General features: G+C 52.6%; 1 protein-coding gene across 6 annotated transcripts in view; it reads left to right on the top strand.

Moving 5' to 3' along the window:
- The window catches only part of PHKA2 (phosphorylase kinase regulatory subunit alpha 2), an 85611-nt gene extending 74257 nt beyond the window's left edge, over window positions 1–11354 (top strand). For 4 of the 6 annotated variants that reach the window (XM_059911800.1, XM_059911797.1, XM_059911795.1 and 1 more), the window contains 10 exons: window positions 37–115; window positions 216–345; window positions 932–1033; window positions 3610–3728; window positions 4512–4541; window positions 5767–5820; window positions 7602–7772; window positions 9327–9380; window positions 10048–10248; window positions 10712–11354. In XM_059911800.1, coding sequence (XP_059767783.1) covers window positions 37–115; window positions 216–345; window positions 932–1033; window positions 3610–3728; window positions 4512–4541; window positions 5767–5820; window positions 7602–7772; window positions 9327–9380; window positions 10048–10248; window positions 10712–10882 — 1111 coding nt within the window. In that variant the 3' untranslated portion in view covers window positions 10883–11354. The remainder of the gene's footprint in view (window positions 1–36; window positions 116–215; window positions 346–931; window positions 1034–3609; window positions 3729–4511; window positions 4542–5766; window positions 5821–7601; window positions 7773–9326; window positions 9381–10047; window positions 10249–10711) is intronic. The other 2 variants (XM_059911798.1, XM_059911799.1) reach the window with 2 other exon arrangements.
- Window positions 11355–12252: the final 898 nt, after the last annotated feature.

Below are 12252 nucleotides of genomic sequence, written 5' to 3'. Positions count from 1 at the left end.
CTTTCATGGCGTTTGTGTCCTGATGCTCCTTCCTAGGCCTCTTCCCCCCGAGGAGCTCACAGAACTCATTTACGAAGCCAGCGGGCAGGACATCAGCATCGCTGTCCTCACGCAGGTCAGCTGGCCATGGAGGGGCGGGGCTATCTCTGGGCAGCAGGGGCTTCTCCGCCCCCAGCCAGTCTCTGAAGCCCTGTCTCCACGTATGTCTGTGTCAGGAGATTGTGGTTTACCTGGCAATGTATGTCAGGGCACAGCCCAGCCTCTTCGTGGAGATGCTGAGACTCCGGATTGGACTCATCATTCAGGTGATGGCCACGGAGCTGGCGCGGAGCCTGAACTGTTCAGGTGCGATTCTCATGCGCGGCTCCCACAGCTCCTGCACCCACCCGCCCCTGGGGAGCCCTGCCCAAGTATTCTGGAACCAGGGCTTCTGAGCCTTTGGGTGGGCTCATGGCTTCACCAGATTCTCTCGTTTAGATGTAACTTCCGCCAAACCATCCAGCACAGGGTGTTGAATTTCATAGGTTAGGGAAAATGAGGCACTAGAATCTTCTGCTCTGCTCCTGACATCTGAGTTCCTTACTGTTTCTCCTTGTGGTAAGATGTCACCCCCCCATTTCATAAAACCTCTGCTGGGAGAAATCCTACCAATTTAAATATGTAAATCAACTGCAAGATGCATTCCAACATTGGGGGTTATTACAGTGTGAAAAATTATGTGTCTGAGTTAAGAAAATACACAACTTAAATAGCAGCATTTAGAATCACCAAGGATCAGTACCTTTCAGTCCTGAAGCAGTAGAGAGGTAATCCTGAGCAGGGAGACCTACCACAGTACCCTGTGTCTCCACCACCACCCCACGCCCACGCGACTCTACCTTCCCCTGCCACCGGTCCTGTGTCGGGACACTTACACGATCTTTGTTTTTAGGAGAAGAAGCTTCTGAAAGTTTGATGAACCTCAGCCCCTTTGATATGAAGAATCTCCTACACCATATTTTAAGTGGAAAAGAGTTTGGTGTTGAAAGAAGCGGTAAGTAAATGCCCGTCTTACTGAGGGGAGGGGGTCAGAGAGGGCTTGACTGACGTGTCCAACGTGGCCTGGAACTGCTCCATTTCTATACAGATCAACATCAGTAATCGCGATTCGGGACATAATGTCTGGGTATAAGGTTCCTACTTCACTGAGATGGACAGAGTTCTAGGTTTAAGGTTGTGACTTGTAGGGCTTTGTGACCCCTCGTGGGCTGGCTGGGAGAGCCGCGGTCCCATGTGGGCGTGGTGCGCACCCTGGCCTGCGGCCTCCCTCCTTCTGCAGTTGGTCCAGGCACCGTCACTTGTGCACAGGGGTTAGGAGCAGGTGAGGTGACCAAGGTGTCACCTCAAGGTGACAAGGGCTGTCTTTTCCCAGCACCTGAGTGCCCCACCTTTAGTGTGGGTTGGTTTTCAATTAGACCCCCCATCACCCTTCGTGGACCCAGATAAAAGCCCTCTGCAGCCTCACAGCACCTTCTTGCTGAGTGAGTTTGCCTCGTCCCCTCCTTGCTCTCTCTCACTTTTTATCTGTACCAGAACCCTGTTTGCAGTGCTAGGAAATATAATCGCCCAAGTCCTGGTGGAATTCTGTTCGCAAATGCTCCCTAATTATAATTGAAGCAATTATCATTTACCCTCCTCATAATAAAGTGAAATGATTTGCAGACACATCTGTGAATTTATTTCATCAAGCCAAAGAAATGCAGTATGGGCTGTCATTCTTTTTATTTAATAAGGACATTGGGTACTTCGGATCTTTTCTTTAGAGTGGGCGCCAGCAGGCAAACAAAACTGGCATCGTGCAATCAGATGTGTTTTGGTGGGTTTTCTCCTTTCCTGAGGAATGCTCAAGATCCTTTTCCAAAAGTAATTTTCAGTTCTTTCAAATGCACAGTCCTTGAAATGTAAATATATAAGATTAATATTTAATGTGTTCTGCTCATCAAAATAATATATGTGGTTTGACACAGATAATTACTAAAAATTGTTATTAGATACAAAGCTATAGACGCTTATGAAACTAGGAACAGAGTAATGCCACTTGAAACCATAAATATGTCTAATTGCAAGCAAGGCCAGAAGAGGTCCTGTCTTTTTGCATATAGCATCATTTGTTAATTGTCCTTTGTAATTGTTCAATTTTTATAAATTAGGAAACTCAAATAGTCTTAGAATTTTTATTGCATCCTGAGATGCCCGAGATGAGTATTTTCAGCTAATGCCCACCCTATACAGGCCCCACTGTAGCTTCCCAGACCCCTTTGGGTTCTGTTTTCCACTCTCCTGGTGTCCCTCCTCCCTCTCTGGCTAATCGTCGTGTCTCCTTTGTGGGTCCTCCCTCTGTGCTGTCCTTTGGCACCTCATTTGTCTCTGCTCTTCTGGCAGTGCCCTACTCCCATGGCTTCGGGGGCGGGTTGGGTGGGAAGGCAGGACACGCAGAGGATGCTGCCCGAGGAAATGACCTTAGAGTCGGGCCTGCAGAAGGAGAGGACGCACCTGGCAGAGGGGAGCAGGCAGGCCAGGAGGGAGCCGCCTGTGCAGTGCCCAGTGCCGAGTGGCTGGCCTGGAGGGGACAGCTGAGAGGGGCAGGTGGGCTCACGTCGGTAGGGCTTTGTGTGCCCCTGTGAGGCTTTAACCTGAAGAAGGATTCCATGTGGACAGCGACATGGCCGCACGTGCCTTTGAGAATGATCGCTGTGAGCTCACCGCGGAGAAGCGGGTAGTGGGGCAGGGCGGGCAGCAGAGTGGAGCCAGGTGACGGGTCCTCCCTGCCCCTTCTGTGTGCCTTCGCCACCTCCAGCCTTTGGTTGGCTTGTTCTCCCAGGACTTCCCTCTCCGGCCCCAAGGCTGGACCTTAATTAGGTGGTCTCAGTTTTCTGCAAGGAAGGGGGTGCGTTTGAAGAAGTAAAAAATTATTTTAAAAAACATATCCAAATCATTGAAGGGTTTTCTGGCCGCTCAGTGTTTTCTGCATGCTGCTTAAGTGACGTTCACTCTGTCACCCATTCACTCAAACACATATTGAGCCTGTGCTGTGTAGCAGGCGCTGCCCCAGGTGCTGGAAACAGAGCGCTGGCCAGGGCAGACACGGCCACCTCTAACGGAGTGCATGGTCAAGTGGGAGAGAGATGGATAAAATAAGCACGTGCGGGCTTCCCTGGTGGCGCAGTGGTTAAGAATCCGCCTGCCAATGCAGGGGACACGGGTTCGAGCCCTGATCCGGGAAGATCCCACACGCCGCGGAGCAACTAAGCCCGTGCGCCACAACTACTGAGCCTGTGCTCTAGAGCCTGTGAGCCACAACTACTGAAGCCCACGCACCTAGAGCCCGTGCTCTGCAACAAGAGAAGCCACTGCAGTGAGAAGCCCGCGCACCGCAACGAAGAGTAGAGTAGCCCCCGCTTGCCGCAACCAGAGAAAAGCCCGCACGCAGCAACGAAGACCCAACGCAGCCAAAAATAAAATAAATAAGATAAAATAATTAATTAATTTTTAAAAAAAGCACATGCATGTATTCCTCTCAGGGTGGACAAAATATCGTTTCTAAGAACCATGTGTGTGTTTCCCCTCCAGTGCGGCCTATCCATTCCTCCACATCCAGCCCTGCCATCTCCATCCATGAGGTGGGACATACTGGAGCCACCAAAACCGAGAGGAGTGGCATCAACAGGCTGAGGAGTGAGATGAAACAGGTAAGAAGAGCTCTCGGCGCCAGGAAAGAAGTGGTCTTCCTATCTGGGCTCAACTCAGAAAGTGAGAGAAACCCAAGGCATGCAGGGTACAGCCTGCTTTGTAAAGGATGTGCCATCCCTTCTGTCCTGGCATCTGAACACACCCTGTACCCAGACATCCCAGAGCCACTCACGTGCACCCACACGTGCTCATCCTTAACGTTAAGGTGTTATGCGAGCATTCTGGAAAATACCCTTCCCCATGTTTGCCTGTTGCCGAGAACTGGTCATTCAAATGGATCACAGCCATTTAAAAAGTAGGGTCACGCAAAAGGTAACTGAATCATCTCTCCATCAAATGTGTCCTTCAAGTGAAACAGAGAGAGGAGTCTAGAAATGGAGTGGAATGCTCGTAATACCTTTATTTTCCACCATCCACAGGTGTCTCTCTTTTGTGCTCACCTTTATTTAATTCACAATAAATTCCTTCTCAACTGATCCCCCAGGACTGCAAGTCAACAGCCTTTCAGTCCTAATGTGCCGGTTACTGTGGTAGGACTTGACAGTGATCTACAGTAGGAAATAGAGTTTCCTTCTGACCATGACCTGCAGTGAGAGACGCACTCGGATTTTCTTCTCCATTTCAAATGATGACTCAGTAGATTGAGTCTGTGAGGCACTGAGGGTCACACCCTGCAGCTGGAGCAACACTTCCTTGGATAATCTAGAGGGTGTTAGAAGTAGTAAGGCATCCTTGATTTGAAACTGGTTTTTGTTTATTTTCTGATGTATTTTTACTTTCAGATGACTAGGCGATTTAGTGCTGATGAACAGGTGAAACCTCTTTGTCTTGTTTCCTCCTTTACTGTGCTTCATGTTCTTTCTGGCTTGAATGGGGAAAGCAAGGCTGTGAGTACAGAGGGTCTGAGTGCGTGGAGAACGGTTCTGCCCATCCAACATGCTTGGGTGGAGGGGACTCTGCAGGCTGTGGGGGGCAGCCCTGGGGACAGGCAGAGCACTGGACTTGAAAGCAAGAGAAATGACCTTGCCCTGCGCCTTTAAACAAATCCGTGTATCAAACTCTTGGATTTTACAGGAGACTATGTGAAAGAGATGGTCCCGGGTTCTGCCTCGGCAGGAGTTTCTGTTCAAAAAAAAGGGAAGAAATAGGGACAAGTAGATTGTGGTCACTGATTATAGCAGTAGAAAGAATACTGCTACTTCCTGTTCCTAGATTGCCTGGGGGAATTTAACCCTGGAAGGAAAAAAAAAAAAGTAAGGATGCTGTTCTTTTATGTCACCCTTGTGACATACTTCCTTTGCCTCCTCCGTCCAGAAGATCAGAGTCCCTTTCCTAATGATTTAATGTCTGTGTGAGAGAGCGCAGAGGAGTCACATACTGACACGCGGATTCTCTGTGTTGTCCCAGGGAAAAACATCCGTGCTGTCTCGTTCGAATTTATGCTCTTTCCACGTAAGGAACAGATTTTCCAAACATCTTCCTTTGCCCACCACTCGGTGGCACCGTCCCTCTTGTTACCTACATCCCGATGGCAGCTGACTGTGGCTGAATATGGGTGGTTCCTTCCGTCTCCATTTAATGCCGTCCTTGCATATTATGGGGACAGAATGATCACCTTTTTTCTTTGATGGGTTTAGATTCAGTTAGCCAGTACAAGTTTTGTATTTGGCCACTTACTTCAAAGAAATATATTATTCTCTTTCCAAAATTAACATAAAAGATTAGCATTTCATGGCTGGGAGTTTGGAAAATAAGTCGTGTGCTAACTTGATGAGGCACCCTCCACATCCGACTAGATATGGGAACACTTCACACTCAGAGAAAGCATTTCCCGGGACCTCTATTGCGCGAGCCCAGAGCTCTGCCCCCTGCGCTGCAGGCCATCTGCCTGGGGGGGTGAGTGAGAACTTCCGGCCACCCGCATCCTCTGCGTCTTCCTTCCTCCGCTGTTTCTGAGGCTGTTGTGTGTTCCTTCTCTCTGCGTGCGTCCTTTTGGCGTCACTGCACGTGACTGAGTGGACTCTCTTTGTTTTGTAGCTCTTTTCTGTGAGCCAGGCCCCGGCCGGCAGCGCACGCTCCTCCAAGTCTCTGGTAAACAGTGTGTCCCAGCCATTGTCCTCTTCGCCACCTCCTTCCCGTTTATGGTGTCTGAATCCTCTCGTTGCCCTTCTCGTGCTCCCACCACCTCCCTAACTCCCGAAGATGTGAACAGGTTTAAGTGTTCCCACTTGACTGTGATTACCAGGAGAGGCTAGAAAGCAAGCCGAGAACTTGTGGAACTGAGCTCTGTTTTTCCATCTTGAGCTCTCTGCTTATGCTCCTCGGCGGGGTGTGACTGAGGAGCACTGTTCTCACCAGTTCCCAGGAGCTTCTGGAACTTTCGAGGCAGTGGTTATGGGCCTTTCTGTTGAGTCACGGGGGTGAACCGCTGCCTGCACGTGCTGATTGGCACTCTGTATGCAGAAGGCCCCCCGCTTGGCTTGAGGCCCCAGATGAGACGGAGGACTAGGAACTGTTCTAATTGCAGAGGCGAGTCTGAATCTTCCTCCCGAAACTAGGAGCAGAAAACCAGCTGAGTCATTGATGAGTGTGGCTGTAATTACTTTTATTTGTATCTAATCATTGCCGTATTTAAATGGCAGTAATGAGCCCAATGGAATAACCCAGCCTAAAAGCCTTTTCAAAATAAGATCCGATGAAGTCACAATGCGCGCTCCAATAAGACTCCTGCCCTGCTAGTCTGCTTAACATTGGGATTTCATTTTTAAACCTTTAAATTTGATGTGGCACACTGAGAAATGGAAGTGCCAGATAGATAGTCCAGAACAAAGATAATGTGTAAGGATGAAGGTTATCCCTTCCCCGACCCAGAGGCCAAGGGGTGAGACTCCATCCACGGGAAGAAAGCAGGTGTGAGCTTTGCCGCAGGGAGGTCGGCGCTGAGGGAACCGCTTTCAGGCCTGGTCTCAGGCCCCACCAGGAGCCTCTCAGAGCTGCCTCCGCAGTCGTGGGCGGGCCTGCGGCTCCCGAGGCAGAACTGCTGGCCCTGCCCCAGCGCTTCCCTCGCGGAGGCCGGAATAAATCCAGCCTCGGGGAGGAGGTGGGAAGGAGGTGATACCCCTCCTGCTTCAGCAAGGGCTCCCGGCTCGGAGGTGGTCATCGCCCCAAATGAGGGTAAAGCGCCATGCTGAGAACAGGCAAAGTAGAAAGCGATTGAAAAGGAAGGTGGAAATACCATAGTCTCTGAGGCCGCGCCACAAACGTGGGTTCCAGCCTTCCCTCCTTCCAGGGCTCCAGAGCCTCGCCCTGCGCTGTGTTGTGTTCTCGTGGCAGCTGCACCGCAGGGGAGTGACCACCACTCTCCGCGGCACCGCAGGAGGAAAGCGGTCACTGTGGCGTTGGTCTCCCTGGGCTGCGGCGCCCGAGGGAGTCCCCTCCTCCAGATCCGAGGTCTCCCCAAGCCCTCCAGCAGCAGTGCCTGCTGACCCCACGGCCGGGCGTGCTCCCAGGGTTTCCCGCATCTGCACTCGGGGTGCGCACCTGTGCCCCGCTGCTCAGATGAGGCTGAGCGGCGCTCGCGGCGAGTTAGAGACTGGAGCAGCTGGCGTGGAGTCGGGATTCGCAGCCCCCCCCAGAGCCCACCCCCTGACCTGCTCGGCCTCTCCCTTGGGTCAGGGGCCTCTGATGCTGTACTACCTCTTGGGGGCTGGGAAGAGTGCACGGAAGGAGCTTAGTAAACGACCCGGGGCAGGAAAGAGTGAATCCAGCTGGTGGTGTTGGACTAGTTTACGGAGCCGCCCTCTCGGTGACCAGCACTGCCGTGGGGTGCCGGCTATGAGGCTTCTGAAGGCCGTGCCTTTTCTGTCTTGCAGAGGTCCAGCACCCCATCCTCACCCACGGGCACGTCATCGTCAGACTCAGGTGGGCATCACATCGGCTGGGGGGAGCGGCAGGGCCAGTGGCTGCGCAGGAGAAGGCTGGACGGGGCCATCAACAGGGTCCCCGTGGGATTCTACCAGAAGGTGTGGAAGATCCTTCAGAAGGTGAGCTTGGCCGCTGTGCTGCATTCCGTAGGCACGGGTGCTGAGGCGTGCTGGCGCCTACAGGTAGCAGGTGGCTGCAGAACAGGCGCATAACCCCCAGCCTTAGGTCGCTCACGGCCTAGAGCAGGGTTTCTCCCCCCTCGGCACCGCTGACATTTGGGGCTGGGTAATTCTCACTTCCGGGGCTGCCCTGTGCATTGTGGGATGTTAAGCGACATCCCTGGTCTCCACCCACTAGATGCTGGTAGCACCCCCTCCCCTAGTGTGACAACCAAAATGTCCCCAGACGTTGCCGAGTGTCCCCTGGGTGGCAAATTGCCACTGGTTGAGAAACGCTGGCTGGAAACCCAACAAGGTAGATAAGGTGGCAGCCCAGGTTGTGGGGGGCCACCTTTGACGTATTTTAGGAACGCAGAAAAGTCAGAAGGTAGGCAAGAACCAGAGAAGGCAGGGAAAGCTCTGGATGAAACGCCGTAACCCGGCTGACCCAGAACAGCCGCAGGAGCCACGCCCCTTGGTCCCTGCACCCACCTCCTGTCTCCCTCCCACATCAGCCTCAGAGCGTCCCGGTGTCTCCCTGGTCCCCACCACAGGGTTTGTCTGCCTCCATTAGAAGCTTCTGTGCAGACCAAGAACCACAGGCAGGACCGAGTTTTTCCCTAAACTATTTTTGTTAGCTCATTTCACAGTAGAAGAGGCGAGGAGAGAAAAGGCATCCCTAAGACCCCGTCCTGCAGCCCCTTCCCAAAGCCACAGCCCCGTTCGGCTGCGTTATGTCCCCTGTGAGGTCTTCCTTGTGGAGCTGGGCATGGCGAGGTCAGAGGGGTCCCTGTCCTCACAGCTGAACTCCGGTCCCCACGTGGGGGCAGGGCCCGAAGAGGCCTCTTGTCAGGAGGAAGGAGCGTTTGCTGCCGCTGCATCTGCAGCCCACCGGGGACGGAGGCGGCGCAGCTGCTGTCTCCAGGGCACAGGGAGTCAGGAGGCAGCCGGTGAGACCAGAACTGTTCCTGGGGCCGGGCTTCCACCGGCTTCATACCAAGACGCTTTTATTATGAAAAAGCAGCATTTTGTATCGAGCCAGCGCTGGTTATTTATATACACGGGCGTGCGTGTGCGTGTCTGTGCATGTGCTCTAGTCTTTTGTGATTGGTGCTTATTATAGAAATCTCAAAAATAGATGCCTGCAAAGGCATAGAAGTATCACTTCGCCAGCAGGAAACATGCACAGCTCCCTTTATCTGGTGCCAAAGGGGGCCTCTCAGCCGCCAGGGCCAGGTTGCCGAGTGAAACTCGGAGCTCCCACAGAGGAGGACCTGGCAGCTCCCTGGGGCGTTGTTCGGGTGACATCTGAACGATGCCTGCTGGTTCCCTAGAATCGTTCCATCGAAAAACACAGCCTGTGGGCAGTGAGAACAAGCCCTCTAAAAATAACTCCGACAGTCTGGCGTGTTCCAGTCCTCGTGCTGGCTTCCAGGGCAGAGCGACTTGAGTGTGTGTGCGCCGTTTTTAATCACGTTCTGGAATCTGACTGAAATGTGAAATTTCTGCCTCCAGTGCCACGGTCTGTCCATCGACGGTTATGTGCTCCCATCCTCGACGACGCGAGAGGTAGGATGGGAAAAACCCGAACGCCGTGAGTTTTCACCAAGTGCTTTATTTCTTGGACTCTGACCACTCACCCTTCTTTCAAGCTTGTTACATACAGACAGGGCAGTTGTAGATCGGATCTTTCTAGACTCTTAACCCTCAAGTTTTGCAGAGTTTTTTTCCCCCACATTTGTTAGCATCACCTTTTCTCTTTCCCCTCAGACACAGCATGTCTGGACTAGCGACATCTTTAGATTTGTTTCTGAAAACTCTATTAAGGGAAGAGCAAAGTTGCATGCCATGCTCATTGGACCCACGACAGCCTCCTCTGACTCCCTCTCCACTGAGAACAGTCATCTTCCCTGGTTTCTTTCCCCCATTCATTCTTTTAAAAAATTGATCTTTTAGTTTTTACACCACCCAAGGCACCATGCTATGCGCCACAAGGAATAATGAAGAAAGAGAAATAAGAAATCGCCCTGCCCCTGGAAGTCACATTCCAGCGGGATAGGTGACTAATGCTAGGACAAGGCTGACTGACGCCCAGGGCAGAGCTTTCAGCTTCCTGCTCCAGAGGATTCCTGTGGGCAGCGTTTATGCTGAGCCACTGGGTGCTGTGGGCAGCGTGGGTGACAGGACCGTGTCTGTGCTCAGTTCACTCGTGACCCCCTGCTGGTCCCTTTGGCAGATGACCCCACAGGAGATCAAGTTTGCTGTCCACGTCGAGTCGGTGCTGAACCGAGTGCCGCAGCCTGAGTACCGGCAGCTGCTGGTGGAGGCCATCATGGTGCTGACGCTGCTCTCGGACACGGAGATGAACAGCATCGGGGGCGTCATCCACGTGGACCAGATCGTGCACATGGCCAACCAGCTGTTCCTGCAGGACCAGGTGGGTGTGCCCAGAGCCAAGGTGGGGACAGAGGCAGTGCAGCCGGCTTGGCTGGCATTTATCTCTGTGGAGGCTGGAGATCCTGTGACCAATAGGAAAGAATATTCTCGAACAAAGATAATGTCATCACAGATGGTGGGAAAATGTCAACCATTTGGTTTGAAAATGGCACAGTGGCCACTGGGAGATCTAAAGACCTTTGGAGATGGACAGGCCCGTTTCAGCATAGGTTCTAGTGCCAGTCAGTACCAGCCTCGTGACATGTCTGGCCCCAAGTAAACCAACCACTTAGCCTGCACCAAAGTCGAGCTAGAAGAAGCCGTCCTCTCATCCTAGAATCAGTGATGTGCTGCCAACTCGGGCGGGTGGGGACACGGTGCCCAGAGCAGAGGCCATCTGTCCCCCTGTTAGGCCAGGAGTGCCAGCTCTGCTCACATGTTGCCTCTGCCCTTTCCTGCTGCAGATGTCGATCGGTGCCACGGACACGCTGGAGAAGGACCAAGCCACGGGCATTTGCCACTTCTTTTACGACAGTGCTCCCAGCGGGGCTTATGGGACAATGACCTACCTAACGAAGGCGGTGGCTTCTCATTTGCAGGAATTGCTGCCCAGTTCAGGCTGCCAGATGCAATAGGGCCTCGGCGCTCTGAGTCTGTCACTTTCTCATGGGAACTTTCTTGTGTTCCCCAAGATCCCCTGTGCTGTCACAAAAGCATTTCCCATCAGAAGCACTGGCAGGGAGGAGATGGCAGTGACACACCTGAAAGCAGTATACGTCCAAGCCACAGAATCCTGTGCCCGCCCCGAGGAGCGCCCTGGGATCATCGTCTACATTCATTTTGCTGGAAAGTTTGTCACAGCATCTGGTCTCCTGGAGTCTGAGGAGGTATTGGAAATTGGTCTCTTTTGAGTGCAGAGTGAAGTGAGAAGGCAGCTTAAATTGGCTTTCACAGAGTTACCGAACAGGTTCAATGAGCTAGTGACACATCTTCAAGATGGAAAGATCCTTCCAGCAGCTGCGGACCTTGACAAGGGGCACATCTTAACAGGGTACAGTCTGTCTGTGGGTCAAAATGTTTAGCAAATAGAACAACTCATTCTGCAGAGGTTTGGTTTTCTTGTGCCTTGCTTTCCTTCTTGGCCTGTTGCTGTCTGTCTTATTGGCATAGCTACCTTTGCGTGACAATTCTCTTTCACCAAGATTTAGAAAATTGCTCCCACTTAACTTTGGCTCATGGTCTTCAAGGATTTTATCTTGGCCACCCATGAGTTAGGGATTTCTCCTGCCTTATGAAAAAATCCCACATCATCTTCCAGAATCTAACCGAAAAAAAAAAATAGAAAAAAGGCAGAGGAGAAGCCAGCTCTTCTTATAGCTGGGCCAACTGTTGTTTTGGGGCTGGCATAGGCAGGGAGTCCCTCTGGAAGGCCTGTGCCCCCGCCCCCCTCATGGGGTGACGGCCGGCAGGGAGCGGCACGCCCCCCGTGTTCTGGGGGAGCCACGTGATGAGTCTGCAGCACCAGATGCCACAGAAGTGCATGGTGTGCTCAGAAACAATGCTTCCCTCTGCGGCAGAGCCAGGCTGGGGCCTCAAGCCCTTCTCACAGCAGCACTTTTGCCTTAAGGCTCTCAGGTGGGGGTGTGGCTGGAGGCCTTGATTGCAGAGGACTGAGGGCAAATCCTGATGGGGCAGGGCCTCGCCAGTCTTTGCCAAGGTCCTGATGGATGGAGTTTCTCTCCAGGTGTCTTACGGGGATGGGGGGGTGGGCATGACACACAACAGGGAAAACCGTTTCTGTGAATAATGGACTTTGAAGGACAGTCACCTGGTGGCCTCGTGGTGCGCTCTGGCTGGTTGAGAGTGACGGCTTAGATTGGTGATGACTCTGCCTCTGAAATGGAAACCTGGCCATTGGATCTTTGCGTGGAAGTCTGCGTGAAGGTGGAGAAAGCCGATGCTCAGGCTGCTTTGAGAGGACAGCAAGGTGCCCGGTGCCCCTCAG

This window comes from Balaenoptera ricei, chromosome X (assembly GCF_028023285.1).
Source record: "Balaenoptera ricei isolate mBalRic1 chromosome X, mBalRic1.hap2, whole genome shotgun sequence".
Classification (NCBI taxonomy): domain Eukaryota; kingdom Metazoa; phylum Chordata; class Mammalia; order Artiodactyla; family Balaenopteridae; genus Balaenoptera; species Balaenoptera ricei.
Note: the sequence above shows the minus strand (reverse complement) of the source record. Positions and strands in the feature narration are given on the sequence as shown.